The following is a 16424-nucleotide window of genomic DNA, read 5'->3' as shown; positions in this document are numbered from 1 at the left end:
TCCCCAAGATCCCAGAGCCAAGGACTTGGATATCATCATTCCTCAGGACACACATCTTTCCTCTTGGACTACTTTATTTGGTAAAACTCCAAAATCAGCAACAGCTTGAACTTCCCAGAACTTCCCACCCTGAGCAAGGCATGGATCCTATGGAGACAGAGTTATCCCGCTCAGCTCCAGCCTCAGCTGCTCCTCCAGCTTTGATTCCCCTTCCAAAAAAAAACAAAACAAACCAGGATCAAAAGCGAAACCAAAAGCCAAAAAACGTAATAAAATATCTAAGGACACCAGGGAAAAGGGAATCGAGGTGAGGGCATCAGATCCCAGTGGATCACCCAAGGAAAGGGACAGTTCTGGGCACAGCCAAATCTGCAGAATCCATGAATCCCAGCAGGAGATGACTGACACCCCTCCAAATTCCTAACAAGCTGCTCCCCCTGTGAGATTCCGTCCCCCTCCGGCCGCTGCTGCCGGTGTTGGGCACGGCCAGGGAAGGATTTCCCTTTGCTCCATGTGGAGAGGAGGAGTAGGGAACGATCCTGAATCCTGCTAATGGATCCGGGTCAGCTCCTCTACGATCTTTATGAGGTCGTCCACGGTGGCTTCCCTCTTCATCCCGCTTCCATCGTCAATCTGCACAGGGAGGAAAAGGCATTGGAGACATTGGCAGGTGCAAAAAAAAATTCCCAGTAAATTCAGGAGGGTGTGGATTTAGGATTTTCCAGAGAGGCTATGGCTTCTCCATCTCTAGAAGTGGTCCAGGCCAGATTGGACAAGGCTTGGAGCAACCTGGAGGTGTCTTGAAGTCCCTTCCAACCCAAACCATTCCATAACTCAACAATTCCATGATTTACTGAGCCTGCATTTCTGAGCAAGGTCCTTGAAGGATCCAAGGCCACATTCCCAAGCTCACCTGCAGGTTTGCCACCACTTCCTGCATCTTGGGCCTGCTGATGTCCAGGAAACTCTCGATCAGGTCTCCATCAATGAATCCCGTGGCCGGTTCTGTCTTCCGTTCGGTGTGGAATGATCTCCAGGTGCCGCTGTCAAGGAGCCAAATCCACAGGAAATAACACCAGCCCTGATGTGATTAATGGTGGGATGGCAGTGCTGGGATAATGGCTGGACTCTGTGGTCTCAGAGGGCGTTCCCAACTTTAATTCCATGATTTCTGATGGCACCAGCAAACCCGCTCCTACCCACTCCAGCTGGTAAACCCCACCCAGCACAGACTCCTGGCTGGAATGTCAAAGGATATAAGGAATGCTCAATCTTCCCCACACTCTTGATGACTTTGTTGAGCCTATTCTGCATGTCCAGGAGCAGGTTGTACCAGCTTTCCGACAGGGATGTCACCAGGCCTGCATGGGAATAACGGACATTGGAATATGGCACGGGGTGGAGCTGGATGAGCTTTCCAACCCAAACCATTCCAGAATTCTGCAGGGAATCCTCAGCCCCTGTTCCTTACCGATCATGCCATTGACAGTGCCGAAGAGCACGGATCCCTGGGTGGGTGTGGAAGTCTCTCCCAAGTTCTGCATGACCAGGGATCCGTGGCAGAAGACATTGACGAACTCTCCGAGGTGGGATAATCCCACTTCCTGCAGGTGTTGCCTCTCCTCATCTGTCGTGGCCGCGCTGGAATCCCAAACACTGCTCAGTCCCCGATGGGGGCACTCCAAAACTTTCCCTTGCTCCCAAAAACTGGGAACACTCCTCCAGTTTTCCAGAAGATCCCATCACCCCACCCCATCCCATCCCCGTTCCCACTCCATCTGGCTCACCTGTCCTTCTGGCACACAAACAGATTGAAAGCGTTCTCCGCTCCCAAGAAATTATCATCATCCAGGATCTCCACGGCACTCATCCAGTTTGGATTGAAATCCCGGGCAATCTGGAAGGAGCCAAGAAGGGACACGCTGTGTCCAGGTGGCATGGCCTGGGTTCCTGCATCCTCATCCCACCCAACACCAATATTCAGGAGCGAGGCAGGATCCAGCACGTCCCTCTCTGCTCCAGGACGCAGCTGAGTAGGAAAGGCACTCCTGGAGATGGTCCTAGTCCAAGTAGCACTTGGATAACATCCTGGGAAAGCGTGGAGCAGCTTATGCCAAAGCCACTCCAGCAATTTAAACCCCCATTCCAAGTGGACACCAGGCATCCCAGATGGCACCTCCCACCCACCAGGCACCAGCTGCTCTTCCCACAGCCAGTTCCCTGGAAACTGAGGGACTCCATCCCCGCAGAAACCACAGGGATCCGTGTGAAACCTTATCCAGTCAAGCCAAACTCCTCCTTTTATCCCCTCCGACGCCATTCCCTGTGCCCAGAGCTGTTGGAACAGATTCCCGGCACCACTTCCATACCTCCTCGAAATTCCCTTCCATGGGTTTGTAGGCCAGGAGCAGCACAGAGCGCATGAGGTCTCCCACCAGGATGAAATCCCCCTTGGTTTTCAGGTACAGGGCCATGATGTTGTTGTAGTGGTTGCATTCCGTGCGCAATTCCTTCTCCGCTGTCCACTCGTACAGGCGGACCTGTGGGATGGGACAGGGACTGGGATATTCCTCATGGGAGCTGGGATATGTTCCTCAACAGACACCTGGCTGACATCCAGATCCACAAACACACTCCCAAAAAAAGTCAGGGCCTTGCCTACCGTGCTGTTGATGCTGGCTAACAGCTTCCCGTTGAATTCCACCATGGAATACACAGCTCCCTTGACCTCCTTCTCAGCCAGGCTCTGCAGCTTCCCTGGAATAAAGCCAGGCATTACTTGGCTTGTTTATCCAAAGGGTGGGAAGTCAAGGGGGTTCAGCTGAGCTGGCCTGAATTTTGCTTCCTAAAAAACTGTTTCTGAGGGGGACAAGTGACATGGAAAGCAAATCCCAGAATCCTGGCTGGTGAGGGATCCTTGGGTTTCTCTAGGAGACAGGGGGAAAGGGAACACAGCACATACAGATGCCAACAACAGACTCCTTGGGAAAAACTGCCTGCTCCTGGGATACGAGCCCCCTGGGGTCTGAGGAGCTCGTCCCTGATCTCCCACCAAAAAAAGCTGGATTTTTCCAGATGACAACACCTTGTTCTTACCATCAGAGTAGTGGAAGACAACGATCCGGCCTTGCTTGGGCTCCGCTTCCTCGGGATACACCATGGCAGTGCCCACAATGAAGTAGGTGTTGGGATCCTTTCCCAGCTTGCAGGAGACCAGGCTGAGGGCATACTCGTTTTGCAGGAACTGGTGAGCATGGAGCACTGGGAGGAAAAAAAAAAGCGGGAAAGGGAGGAACAACTGGGATCCCAAAGTCCTTAAACTGAAAGCCTGACACATCCTAGAGATTCCCTGTCCTATTCCCCACCAACTTGTGCCATCAAAAATTGGTATTCCCTAAACTTTATGGCTGATGTTCCTCCAGGAAAATGCTTTGGCTGGAGCTCCCATGGGCTTCTCCAGGATGGGAAAAGCTGGATTTTGGGATGAGACAGGTACCTTCAAAGGTGTGCTGGTCTATGATGAGCAGGTTATGCACTTCCACCTCCTCTCCGAAGGATGTCTCGTGCGGAGCTGTGCTGCTGGAAAACAGCTTGCTGGTGCTCACGCTGCTGGACAAGGCCTGGGAAACAGGAAAATCCGTCACATCCCGGTGCTACTCTGGATACCCAGAGCACTCAGGCACTCAGTGAGTGGGAAAAGGGAAGGAAGAACAGGTGGAGCAAGGAATGAGTAAAGGGACACAATCCCTGGTCCTGCAGGGCTGACGATGGTGTTCATCTGAGTTTACACAGAGCTGTGGCTTCCAGAGCTAGATCCTTGGGAAAAGGAAAACTTTGGAGACCACTAAGAAGTCTCTATGGGATATGGAAGGAGCAGCACCCAAAAATACAGGAATAATGGCTATGACCTCCCCTCGCAGAGATCCCACCATCCCACTCCTCTCCAGCTGAAGAACTGCATTGGGCTCACAGCTTTGGAAAGAAGGACTGTGAAGGAAAACCTGGATCAGGATTTCTGATCCCCACAGCGCAGGATGACCCAGCCTGGTATCTCACCTGGGTGCTGGCGCTGGGTCTGAGTGCCGTGGTGCCCCCACTGGCATCCTGCACCTCAATCCGGCTGGACAGCACCCCAAAACACTGGGATACCTCTTGGTAGCAGATTTTCCTGTGGGATAAACAGAGCCATGTGGGTGGGAGAGCCAGGAAAAGCCATTCCAAGAGCCCTGGAAGCAAACAAGAACTGTTTGTTTGCTCCTGGGATGGCAACATCACCCCAACCCTTGTCCTGTGCAGCAGAGCACCCTGATCCCAGGAATCCTCATCCCAGGAATTCTCACCTGGGCGACTCATAGAGGGGAACAGTGCGGATGTGCAGCTTCTGGATCTCATCAATGGTGCCGATGGTCAGTGTGCTGTTGTTGGCCAAGGCCAAACTTGTGGGAAAAAAATCATGGAAAACACTGGGTGAAACAGCAAGAACCTCCCTTCCCCTCCATATCCCTTAGGATCAGGAACCCGTGACAGGCTCACCTGTCGGGATATCCGTCGGAATTGAGGGGGCACATGTAGTTGACCTCCTTGAGGTTGACGTTGGAGAAGACCAGCTTGTGGTTGCTGCTGTAGATGACGGTGGGGCGGTCGGAGCAGGCGAACACGTTGGTGGTGGACAAGGAGCGGAACGTCCTCAGCACTGTGGGCTGCGTGCCCAGGGTCACCTTCTTCCTGTCACTCAGCAAGCCTGGATTGAGAGGGAAAAGGGATTGGGATATGCCACACCACCTCAGGGAAAAAAGGAGTGCGGGTAAGCACATCCCAGATCTAAGAATCCATCTTCTTTTTCCAGTGTGCTGGAGAAATCCCCCAGCCCACAGCCAGTTGCACCTGAGCATGTGGCTGAGAAAGCACGGAGGATCTTTCCCAAAAAATTGGAAAGGAAGGGAAAAGGTCACCTGTCTCGAGGCTGAGGCCAAAGTAGAAGAGAGCTCCATCCCCCAGGGCACACAGGAGGTAGTGGCTGCTCTCGAAGGTCGTCATCAGGATGGAGCGAGGGATAATCTCTGTGGGAAGCAGGAAAAGGGACGGCTGAGGTCACTCAGAACATGGCCAGTGACCACTCCCACCCTTGGGAGGGTCCTACCTCCTCCCAGCATCTCCTTGTGCAGCAGCTCGAAGGACGGGAGCTTCAGGATGCGGGCAGAGATGTCAGTCCAGAGCCCGATGGCGCAGAGCGGGGACATCCCGTTGGAGTCCCCCAGGGGGGTGATGTCCAGGCAGGCCACCTCGTGCTCCATCTCTGTGCAGCTGGGAGGAAGGAGGGAGGACAGGTGTGTCTGCCTGGATCCCAAATCCCAGCATCCCAAGAGCCCTCAGGATGTGGGCTCACCTGATCTGCCGGAGCTCCTGGGGCCGGATTTCCAGGTAGTACAAGGCTCTTCCCACGGCCACCACCACCTGATTGCTGTTGCAGGAAGCGACACTGATGTTCTTCCCATTGGGCTCTTTCCACTCGCTCACCAGGGATTTGGGCTCCTGGCTGACCAGTCGCACCGAGGCAGAGGTGATCTGGGAAGAGAGACAGGAAAAATCATGGAAAAACTGTTTCCAAGGTGGGTGGCACAGCAGGAACCTCTCTCTTTCCATATCCCTTAGAAACATGAACCCAGCATCCTGTTTGCTGATCCCATCAGCTCAAGGAAGCACTCCAACCTCTGCCCTGGATATGTCACGATCCATATGGCACCAGGAGAGCCATATCCATGTTCTCCTCATGCTGGAATTACCTGGATCAGTTGCTGATGTGCCACATTGCCACAGAAGAACGTCTGCTGGTCATCCACAAATCCTGTGAGCTCCGTCTCTTCCACTTCCTCTCCATTCAACATCAGAACCCTGAGCAGGGAAGGGAATTCCCATTAATTCCTGTTCTGACGTGGGGCTGGGAGTCTGGATCAGCTCATCCCACCTTTACCTGGTCTGGCCAACGAAGGACAGCACCAAGGTATTGTCCGTCTCCCGGTGCGGATCTGACCTCAGTGGCCACAATCCTGCAACAAGGAGGCCACAGTTCCTCACACACTCCCTCACAATTCCACATCCCAACCTCATCTGTGCCCACCATGTCCCCTGCCAGGCTGTGGAACACCTCCCACACCTTTAATTCCCGGCAGGTCGATGCTGGCGTGCTCATGGATCCCGATGCCGTTCCGGATGATCCGCAACGATCCCTCTTTGAAAGCCCCGGAGCAGGTGACCAGCTGGAAGTAAAACAGATGGACTTTACCAGCCATGGCTGGGAAGCTCCCCCACTCTTCTCTGGGATCATGGAAATGTGGAACCCATTCTAGAATCATGGAATCCTGGAATGGTTTGTGTTGGAAGGGACCTGAAAGATCCACCAAGGCCAGGATGGGCAGGGCTTAGAGCAACCTGGTCTAGTGGAAGGTGTCCCTGTGCATGGAACGAGATGATCCTTAAGGTCCCTTCCAACCCAAACCATTCTGGGATTCCATGATTTTATGGACACACTCAGCCAAAAATTCCCAGCAGTGAGGAGGGAGAAGCAGGAATGTTACCTGGCCTTGGCCTTGTCTCTCCAGGTCCACCACGCACATGTCCACAATGGGCCCGAGGTTGGTGAAGGTCTCCATGGCCACCACGTAGGATCCCTGCTCATTGCTGTCCACATTGAGCTGGAATAAATACTGGAATCAATTCTTGTCTTTTAAGGAGCAGGACAGGGAAAGGGCAGGCAAAGAGAAGACAGGAAAATGCGTCCACATCTCCCGGTTTTGATGGAAATCAAGTCCTGTGGGAACTCACAACCAGGAGCTGTCAGGTACCTTCACGAGCTGGGAATCTCCAAGCCTGGAGCCAACAAACACCACTCCATTATCCAGGTAGGTCAGGCACTCAGCAATGGATGTCTGGAAAATGGGAAGAGGCAGGTGACCCACCAGTGGCACAGAAAGGTCCTGGCACACACACACACACACCTTCCACCACTAAGCTGTTACCCAACAGAAAAACCCTTGGCATGGGAAAGGAATTTAATCCCTCCATAAATCCCAAAGAGTCCAAGCTCCTCCCAGTGCAAGTACCAGGGAAAAAAAACGGGAAGAAGATATAAGTTTTAAGTGCCCACAGGGAATTTTCCCAACAGTTCAGGGCTGTGACAAGTGTGAAGTGTCAACATCTCCAGCTCCCAAAATTCCCACTCATTCCTAAACGGAGCCTTTCCAGACTTGGGAGAATCCCAGGCAAGTACCAGGGATGGCCCAGGTGATTCCTACCTCTCCCAGCAGCTCCACACGCAGATCCTTCAAGGTGACAGTGCCATCCATCTGCTCTTCCTTCTCCAGGAGCAGCATGAAGAGCCGCCCTTCCATGTCTCCCAGCAAATACCGCGATCCGTTGGGATCCACACGGTTGTGGCACACGATGGTGCTTTGCTGCAGGGAAAGCAGGGAATTCTAGGATTCCACTGGAACAGCCCCAGACTGGTCCCCAAAACGTCTGTGCAGGTGATGCGCTCCCAGCTCCAGCATCCCACACACTTCAGATCCCAGGAGCGGACTGAGACCTTCAGGCACCAATATTCCTGTTTCTCCCCCAAGATTTTTAGCCTGTCCTTATTTCCATCTTAAAAGGACCTTTGGATGGCAACTCCAGCCCTCTTTCAGCTCAGAGCAGCACCTCAGCCATGCCACTGGTGCTTCCTCCTCCAATTAAACGTGGGAAGTGACCTGTTATTCCCACAAAATCCACAAGTCCAATTGATGTCGTGAAATCTTTAAGCCTTTTCTCCTCCAAACAAGTCTCCAAGGGGCTCATCCATGTTTTCCACTGCCTGAAATGAAACCAGGCTCTGCCCTGGAATTGTGCCCAGACCATGCACTAATTCCTAATTAATCCCATTCCCTGGGGCCCAAACAAAATCCCAAGAACTCTACAGAAAGGGGAAGTACACAGGGACCATGGATGTCCCTTGATCCCCAAAAACAGTGACCAGAAAGCCAAACCTCTGGAAGTCCAAGTAAGTGGCACTGTTAAACCACACCTGGAACAACAGGGGTTTGAATTCCTGTCTGGAAGGGCTGGGAAAGGAGGGGATTTTTGGGATGCAGTCCTGGATCCTCTCACCTTGATGATGGGAGGAGCGATAGCCAGGTATTTATCCCCATTGTGGTAGGTGATGGATTCCTGTCCGATGATAATGGCACCTCCAAAGGGCTCTGGCACTGCGGGACACACAACAAACATGACACAACCTGCCTGGAAAACAGGAGCCATCCAGCCTGGAAAAACATGGGAAGATCTTTTACAAACAAGGCCCAACCTGCGATGACCATGGAGGCTTCGGCCTCCACATTTTCCTGCTTCCAAGGGCCTTTGTTGAATTCCTTCTCCCGCAGGGACACCTCGTATGTCTTCACATGGCGGCCCTGGGGATCCTGGAAGAGAAGCAAAAGTGGATGAGATTCCAGAAGTGAGAACGTTCTGCCTCATCTCCTGCAAAAACACCATTCCAGGGAGCTGCTGAAGCTTCCCACCTCCTCATCCTCCCTCATATTCACATGCCACCATTCTCCCAAATTTTTCCTTATATCAATACTCCCTGAGGAAATCCCTGTGCCAAAAAAGACTGGAAAGTGTTTTTCCATTGTTTTACAAGTGATATTCTGGAATTTGTGTTCCTCTGATAACCTGGGAACAAGAGGTGTAATGGAGTATCATCCCCTCCTCCAGCTCCTGCAAACATTCAGGAATTCAGGGGGGTTTATCCCTGTGGTTTCAGAACTTCCCAAAAATTATCCCAGCCCCTGTTGTCCTACTCAGACCAAGTCCTGGAATAATGGGCAATAAACGGAGAAAGAATCTAGGAAACAGCTTGGAAACATCCTGCTCTCCATAGGGTCAGGATCATCTATTGGATCGAAACAATCCGGAGCTTTATGAGTCAGAACTGACATCCTGCTCCTGCTCCAAGCTGTTTTGACGTGGATCATGGAATCATTAAAGCTGGGAAAGCACTTTTCCAACTGTTCCCCTACAGGTATGTGGTGACAAAGTGGCTTCCTCCATCCAGGAAGTTTGGGGGGGATCCATCAATGCCCAAACAGGGATTAATGGAGCCACTGCTGGCATGGAATTTCAGCTAAGCCTGGGAAAGCCTGGAATTTAACAAAGGAAAGCTAATCCCTTGCTCACTCAGCACAGCAAAGGCTCTTTGGATCAAAACAGGCATCCAGAGAAGGCCTGGAATGCTCTCTCCATATGGAGCCAGGTGATGGGAGTGGTCATGAATCTTCTTTACACACCTGGAATCACCTCCCAAAAATACCAAGAAGGGCACTACCTTATTTTTTAAGGAAAGGCTCAAGTCTTGCTATGGGAAACAACTGTTTGTGGATCTCGCTGGAAAGATCCCCCTGGGGTTTTAACAAGGAAAATTCCCATCCAAGGCAGGGCTGCCCAGGAATCCTGTGGGAAAGTGTTTCTTCCTCCCTCCCAGAGCTGGAAAAAGGCAGCATGGAGGAACGTGGAGGAGATGGAATCATCCCTAATTTTGCCTTCCAAAAAGCCTTTGGAAAACCTTGGGAGCCCTTGGCTCCACCTGGGTTATCCATGGATAAGCAGGCACCTGGTAGACGAAGCAGATGGTGGGAGCTTGGCAGCCGTAGAGGAATTTCACGTCGATGACCTGGAGCTCTTCCAGGCGGATGTTGAAGGCCTTTAATTCCTTGTTCTCCCGATCCAGGGGGATGACCTTGAAGAGGCCATCGTAGAGCCGCAGCCCGATCATCCGGCACTCGGGGTCAATGATCCCGATGATCCCCGTCTCCGAGGGGCGGCCGATGCGATCCTGAGGGAAAATTCCAGAGAGAGGGGAAAGAAAAAGGTGATTAGTGCCAGGACAATATCCCTGAAAAACAGGGACAGGAGTTGCCAGCCCTTAGGTGAGGAATGGCTCCTTGCACACTTCCCAAAAGGCTTGAGAATTCCAGCTGGGAAGCCACCAAGGAGGAGGAGACGCCTTTCCAACTGCTACACCTGGCAGAGCTCCCACACCACACAGCTTTGCCACAGATTCCCACAGGACTCATTTCCCAGGGAAAATTCAGCCTCAAAAGGAGTTTAGGCTTTAATTTTCCTTAGATTTAATTTGCTATTCCACAAGGTCTCCCAAGAACATAGCTGAATACATAGGGACACAGCTTGGAGCATCCTGGTCTAGCGGAAGGTATCCGTGGCAAGGGGTGGAATGAGATGATCTCGAAGTCCCATCCATCCCACACCATTCCAGGATTCCATGTGCTGGTTTAAATGAACCCGTTCCCATTCCCATTGGGAAGAAATCCTTCTCTGTGAGAGTAATGAGGCCCTAGAATGGATTTCCCAGAGAAGCTGTGGCTGCCCTATCCCTGCAAGTGTTCCAGGCCAGGCTGTATGGCGCTTGGAGCAACCTGGGATAGCACAAGGTCTCCTTGCCCGCAGAAGGGAACTGGATGAGCTTCAAGGTCTCTTTTCCAACCCAAACCATCCCAGAATTCCACGAATCCTCCCAGAGACCAAGACTAACTCTGGAAACATCCTGTGACTGCAGGTGACCCATCCCAGATCCATCCCAGCAGCCGGCAAGGAACCACCAACAGAACAACAGAAATCCAACACCCTGCTGCACCAGGAAGGCAGAGCCATCCCTAGGGAAGGGAATTCCCATTCCAGGTGCTGCATTCCCCCTCACCTGCACATTTCCATGGGCACGGGTGATGATGTCAATGCTATCCCCGTTCTGCTTGTATTCCAGGATGCAGGCATTGTACTTGGCCGTCAGGATGAACAGCAAATCCTTGCTCTCCCCCTGCCCGAAGAAACACGGACAATGCAAATTCCAGGGGCGGACATTCCCATCTCACCCCGCCCAGGTGGGCACAGCTCCATCCCTGCTCTGCCAGCACCCACCTTGGGGCGGAAGAGCTCCATGACGGCGGTTTTTCCATACATTCCCACTTCCTTGACGGGCCGTAGCCCCTCGGCTGTCACCACGTAAATCTCCAGCCGGGTGTTCTTGGCAATCAGCAGGTTCAGGTCCTCCGCAGAGGTGAAGTGTCCTGGGAAAAGAGGGAAGAGGGATCAGCTGGTACCTCGGAGTGCCAGGCTGCACTTCCACAGCCTCCCCGGAGCATCCCAAAATCCCAGCACCGTGCTAAACACCCTCAGCAACTGCTTTCTCTCAGCAGTTTTTTCTGCAGAAATGCTCTTCCCACTGTCTTTCCTCAGGAATCCTCATTCCTGGGGTCTCTTCCCACCACACCCAGCACCCCCAGGGCTCTTGAGGCTCCCATAACTTCCCCAAATCCCACTCTCTCTCACTCCTGTTACGGATTTCTGAAGTACATTCATCTTTCTTCTACTCCAAAATCCCCCAGTACCCCTATACTGGCATGCAAATATCAAATACAAAAATCCTCCGGTACCCCAAAACCCTCCGGTAAACCAAAATCCCCGGTACCCCCAAACCCCTCCGTACTCCAAAACCCACCCGTGAACCCCACACCCCGCCCTACCCCAAAACCCTCCCCGTACTCCCAATCCCTTCCCGGTGTCCCAAAAGCCCGCCGGGACACCCGGCGCCCCCCGGCACCTCCATCCCCCCCGTGTCCCCCGTACTTCCAGCCCCCCAATACTCCATAATCACCCGCCCCCCCAAACCGGGTGTTCCCGTCACCCCCCTCCCCCGCCCCGCGGTACCGGTGACGCAGCCATTGACGGCCGTCGGCTTCTGCGCCGTCACCACGTAGTTGTAGGACATGTTGGGGGAACCGGGAGGTCCCGGGGGGGCGCGGGGGAAACCGGGGGGGGGAACGGAGAGCGCGGCCTCTCTGCCGCCGTCGCCGCCACTTCCGGGAAGTGGGTGCACTGGGCCGCTCTAGCCCGCCGATAAGACTCGGGAGGAGGAGACAAGAGGAGCCGCTCTAGCCGGCTGGGAGGACTGCCAAGAGCAGACGAGAGGAGCCGCTCTAGCCGGCTGGGAGGACTGCCAAGAGCAGACGAGAGGAGCCGCTCTAGCCCGCTGGGAGGACCGCGAAGAGCAGACGAGAGGGGCGGCTGGAGGACCCTGGAGAGCGCAGGTGTGGCGGGGGATGCGCGGGCGGTCTCCCTCAAAACCCGCGGGTCCCGCGCTGATCCCGCCCTGATCCCACGCCGTATCCCGAAGGGAGGACCCCGCATGGGAGGGTGCAGCCCCCTCCCTGCTCCCTGCAGCTCTGTGGCCCTCGAAAGCTCTAGTGTGGATCCGTCCAGGGCCTGCTCTTGAGAGGAGTGCGAGTCCCCCTATCACACGAAAAAGGGGTCCCTGTTTGGGGGTAGTCCCATCCTGATTTCCCGCCTCAAAAGGGGGTCCCGCTTTGAGGTGGGAGGAGCCGTCAAGGTCCTCTCTCATCCCAAAATGGGGTCCCTGTTTAGAGGTTATCCCATCCTGGAGCCTCATCCCAAAAGGGGGGCCTGACTGGTGTGGGGAGCGGTCCCATCCTGGCTCCTCATCTCAAAAGGAGCTCACTGCTTGGGAAGGTGTCCCTGTTTGGGAAGAACTCCAACACCAGCCCCGTTCCCACAAGACACTCCCCATAGCATCACCATCACCTGAGACACCATCCCACCCCACCCCCTTCCCAGCCCCACCTCTCCAGACCGCTGTCCATTTAACACTGGACCTTGCCCTCTTTCCGGACAGATTCCATCTTTGGATCCGAGTGCTGCGCTCCGCTTCCATGGAGGTGAGCCTGGAGCAGGTGTGTTGTCATTCCTGTGGGGTTGGCATTCCTCCTTTCACCGTCCCACTGCTCCCCATTTTCCCCCCAGGTCCCCAAAAAGCTGGTGACGACGGTCTCTGGCTGTGCCGACGATGCTCTGGCCGGGCTGGTGGCCTGCAATCCCGGGCTCCGGCTGCTCCAGGGACACCGGGTGGTCCTTCGGGATGACCTGCCGGCCATCCGTGGCCGTGTGGCCCTGCTCTCTGGGGGGGGCTCCGGCCACGAGCCTGCCCACGCAGGTGAGACCCCCCCGTCCCACCTGTACCCCCCACCCATGGGCAACGGGGCTGAGCCCTCTTCCCTCTCCACAGGCTACGTCGGGAAGGGAATGCTGACCGGAGTGGTGGCCGGAGCCGTGTTCGCATCCCCATCCGTGGGCAGCGTCCTGGCAGCCATCCGGGCCGTGGCACAGGCCGGAGCAGGTTGGGAACACACTGGGGTGGAATTTTGGGGTTCCTCCCTCCAGTGCTGCGTCATTCCCGTTGTCTCTGCATCCATCCTGCAGCCGGGATCCTCCTGATCGTGAAGAACTACACCGGGGACCGGCTGAATTTCGGGATGGCCCTGGAGCGGGCGCGGGCTGAGGGGGCCGACGTGCGGATGGTGGTGGTGGGCGACGACTGCGCCTTCGCCACGCCGGGGAAAGCCGGGCGCCGTGGGATCTGTGGCACTGTCCTCATCCACAAGGTTCTGCTGGGACCCTTTATGGGGATTTGGGGAATTCTCGGGGGTCGCTCACCCTCTGTGCCCGGGACAGGTGGCGGGAGCTCTGGCTGAGGCGGGAGCGAGCTTGGATGAGATCGAGAAGAAGGTGACAGCAGCTGCCAAAGTCATGGGTGTGTTGTGTTATCCCATGGGAATGCTATCCCATGTCCCCCAGCCCCTGAATCCCAAAAATCCCCCTAGTTTTAACAGAACATTTCCACCTGCACAGGTACCCTGGGTCTCAGCCTGTCTCCCTGCAGCATCCCAGGATCCAAGCCCTCGTTCCAGCTGGCTGAGGACGAGATGGAGCTGGGGCTGGGTGAGGAGCGGCCCCTCAGTGTTCCCCTCGGGTCCCTGGAGGGTCTGAATGTCCCCGTTCCCCCGGGGAGGCGTCACCAGGGCTGGCATGTCACACAGCCCTGTCTCCATAGGCATCCATGGTGAGGCTGGAGTGCGCAGGATGAAGGTGAGGGGGGAATTCTGCTGCTTCCTCCTCATTCCCAGATCTCCCTAGTTCTAGACCTCCCCACTCTGCTCTTCCCCTGCTCTGTGTCCCCTCCAGGTGCTGCCAGCAGATAAGGCTGTGGAGACGATGCTGAAGCACATGACGGATCAATCCAACGCTTCCCACCTGTCCCTGACCCCTGGTGAGACCCCCAAACCCTCTGTGCTCCCAAATCCCTCAGATCCCTGTCTCATCCTGCCCTCCATCCTGCAGGATCCTCTGTGGTACTTGTGGTGAACAACCTGGGTGGATTGTCCTGCCTGGAGATGGGAATTGTGGCTGGAGCTGCTGTGCGCTCCCTGGGTGAGTGCAGAGGGGAGCTTGAGATCCCATTCCCTGGCTCTGGCCGCACTGGAATGTTCCCATCTCGACCCTGGATCCCACAGAGAACCGAGGGATCCGCATTGCCCGGGCCTTGGTGGGATCCTTCATGACGGCACTGGAAATGGCTGGAGTCTCCCTCACCCTCATGCTGGTGGATGAGGAGCTGGTGAGGCTGATCGGTGAGTTCCCGGTGGGAATGCAGCCTGGGATTGGGGCATGGGGGTTCCCATGTGCTGGGTGACGGGACACAAGGTCAGTGGGATGTCTGGGGGTGGAATTCCTGGCTGCTGGGTGTGCCAGTGAGGATCCAGTGGGATCCTGAGCCACCACGTCTCTGGCTCTTCCAGATGCCAAGACCACGGCCATGGCGTGGCCCAACATTGTCACAGGACCAGCGACCACCCAGAGGGAGGAGGTGCCAGCTCCAATAGAGGGACCCAGGAAGCTGCAGGAAGAGGCTGGAACTGGTACAGAGCTCCCGTCCCTTGTCACATCCCCCCCGTGCCTCAGTTTCCCTTGGGACTGTGCAGGGATGCATCTCCTCTCCGCAGGTCCTGGCACGGCGCGGGTGGAGCGGGTCCTGCAGAGGGTGTGCAGCACCTTGCTGGATATGCAGGATAAGCTCAACGAGCTGGATCGGGGAGCAGGTGATGGGGACTGCGGCCACACTCACGCCCGGGCAGCCCAAGGTGGGTGTGGGAGCCATTATCCAGGGAATTGTGGGGAATGCTGCCCCAATGGCAGCTCCCAGGAGCAGGGAGTTCCCCAGGACATCCTTTCCTGGGATTAAGGAAACCTGGGGTGCCCCTTCTGTAATTGTATACTGGAATGTCTCTGCATGCAGTGGCAGCTTCCCTATGGAATTGGGGACTGTCACTGCTTATCCCCACGAGGGACAGAGGACTCCAGGGCCACCCCCATCCCATTTTCCCTTCCATTCCCACAGCCATCCAGGAATGGATGCGGTCCCAGCCGCCTCCAGCGGCTCCAGCCCAGCTGCTCTCTGCCCTGGCTGATGTGCTGCTGGAGCAGATGGGAGGCTCCTCTGGAGTGGTGAGTGGGAATGGGGATGGGAATGGGAATGGGAATGGGGGGACACACCTGGCTGCCTTTCTGGGATGGGATTGACACTATTCCCAAAGCTTTATGGGCTCTTCCTGACGGCGGCTGCCCGGAGCCTGCGCGGCCGCAGCGATTCCCCGGCGTGGGCCGATGCCATGGACGCTGGGATTGAGGCCATGCAGAGGTCAGTGCCAAGAGCTGTGGTATCCCAATTCCCCCTGGGAATCCCAATCCCCGCTGAATTTCCCTGCATCCCCCACAGGTACGGAGGAGCCGCGCCAGGAGACCGGACAATGGTAAGTGCTGAGAGAGCCCGAGAACCAGGGAGGCTTCCAGGGGGATGTCAGGGAGTTCCCACCTGGTCTCAGCCCTGGCTCCCAGACTAATCCCACTTTTCCCAGCTGGATTCACTGTTTGCAGCCGCACAGGCTCTGCATTCCCTGCGCAGTCCTGGTGCTGACCCGCTCCAAGTGCTGGCAGCAGCCGTCCAGGTATGGAGAGCTGGGAGCTGGGATGGTGGGAAAATTGGGTGGGAATCCCTGATGTTATCCTGGAAAACACCCTGTTTTCCCTGGCAGAGGGCGGAGGCGGCAGCAGAAGCTACCAGGCACATGGAGGCTGGGGCGGGCAGAGCCAGCTACATCCGCTCATCCCGGTTGGAACAGCCCGATCCCGGGGCTGTGGCCGTGGCAGCAGTGCTGGGAGCAGTGCTGGAGGGGCTGCGAGACTCCCTGGGCACCCCCCAGTAATGACAGGGATGTGTATCCCCAAAAATCTGTGTCCCCTTGTAGTGATAGAGATGTGTATCCCAATAAACTTTTGTGTTCTTTCAAGGATGTTTCCCAATAAACCTGAGGATGTGTCCCCCATGCTAGCTTGGAGGGGTGGGATGGTGGAACTTGGGTCTGTGGGGGTGCCCCCCATTGCTCCAGGCTGGGAAGGGAGATGGGAACAGGGATCCTGTGACTGGGGGAGGAAGGAAACCAGGGTGTGGAGGGGAAACCACAGCGCTC

General features: G+C 55.5%; 2 protein-coding genes across 4 annotated transcripts; one reads left to right on the top strand and one right to left on the bottom strand.

Annotated features, from left to right (window-relative positions):
* Nucleotides 1-56: 56 nt before the first annotated feature.
* Nucleotides 57-11882, bottom strand: DDB1 (damage specific DNA binding protein 1). The gene is made up of 27 exons (XM_015632110.3): nucleotides 11755-11882; nucleotides 10966-11114; nucleotides 10748-10864; nucleotides 9644-9865; nucleotides 8339-8453; nucleotides 8143-8240; nucleotides 7293-7451; nucleotides 6843-6926; nucleotides 6576-6692; nucleotides 6155-6257; nucleotides 5972-6047; nucleotides 5784-5892; nucleotides 5387-5565; nucleotides 5141-5304; nucleotides 4953-5060; nucleotides 4534-4741; nucleotides 4341-4436; nucleotides 4057-4168; nucleotides 3497-3620; nucleotides 3097-3261; nucleotides 2663-2757; nucleotides 2370-2540; nucleotides 1788-1897; nucleotides 1472-1641; nucleotides 1259-1361; nucleotides 914-1037; nucleotides 57-633 (listed from the first exon to the last, which is right to left on the bottom strand). The coding sequence occupies exons 1-27, from the start codon at nucleotides 11813-11815 to the stop codon at nucleotides 550-552; spliced, it is 3423 nt and encodes a 1140-aa protein (XP_015487596.1). The 5' UTR covers nucleotides 11816-11882; the 3' UTR covers nucleotides 57-549.
* A 175-nt stretch (nucleotides 11883-12057) lies between these two features.
* TKFC (triokinase and FMN cyclase) lies at nucleotides 12058-16280 on the top strand. Of its 3 annotated transcripts, none has more exons than XM_015632111.3 (18): nucleotides 12058-12134; nucleotides 12737-12779; nucleotides 12865-13054; nucleotides 13127-13237; nucleotides 13321-13502; nucleotides 13573-13651; nucleotides 13750-13839; nucleotides 13952-13986; nucleotides 14083-14167; nucleotides 14239-14328; nucleotides 14412-14528; nucleotides 14697-14816; nucleotides 14901-15038; nucleotides 15296-15402; nucleotides 15492-15595; nucleotides 15674-15707; nucleotides 15813-15902; nucleotides 15990-16244. In XM_015632111.3, exons 2-18 carry the CDS (start codon nucleotides 12774-12776, stop codon nucleotides 16158-16160), a joined length of 1749 nt encoding a protein of 582 aa, XP_015487597.1. In that variant the 5' UTR covers nucleotides 12058-12134; nucleotides 12737-12773; the 3' UTR covers nucleotides 16161-16244. The 3 variants fall into 3 exon arrangements, with proteins under 3 accessions (XP_015487597.1, XP_033371320.1, XP_033371321.1); XM_033515429.1 differs by having other exon boundaries at nucleotides 12059-12134; nucleotides 15832-15902; nucleotides 15990-16280; XM_033515430.1 differs by lacking the exons at nucleotides 12058-12134; nucleotides 12737-12779 and having other exon boundaries at nucleotides 12968-13050; nucleotides 15832-15902; nucleotides 15990-16280.
* Nucleotides 16281-16424: the final 144 nt, after the last annotated feature.

The sequence above is a fragment of the Parus major genome, chromosome 5 (genome assembly GCF_001522545.3).
Source record: "Parus major isolate Abel chromosome 5, Parus_major1.1, whole genome shotgun sequence".
Lineage (NCBI taxonomy): Eukaryota > Metazoa > Chordata > Aves > Passeriformes > Paridae > Parus > Parus major.
This window is presented reverse-complemented; position numbering and strand designations above follow the sequence as displayed.

Bases quoted from the DNA above. Each gene is read 5' to 3' on its own strand.
- DDB1 (XM_015632110.3), bottom strand. From the start codon at position 11,815: ATGTCCTACAACTACGTGGTGACGGCGCAGAAGCCGACGGCCGTCAAT. The intron at 6,048-6,154 runs GTGTGGGAGGTG...TCCTTGTTGCAG, and splicing joins CGACCTGCCGGGAATTAAAG to GATTGTGGCCACTGAGGTCA. The intron at 5,566-5,783 runs GTAATTCCAGCA...CTCTCTTCCCAG, and splicing joins CACATCAGCAACTGATCCAG to ATCACCTCTGCCTCGGTGCG.
- TKFC (XM_033515429.1), top strand. The intron at 13,055-13,126 runs GTGAGACCCCCC...CCCTCTCCACAG, and splicing joins CCACGAGCCTGCCCACGCAG to GCTACGTCGGGAAGGGAATG. The intron at 13,238-13,320 runs GTTGGGAACACA...TCCATCCTGCAG, and splicing joins CGTGGCACAGGCCGGAGCAG to CCGGGATCCTCCTGATCGTG.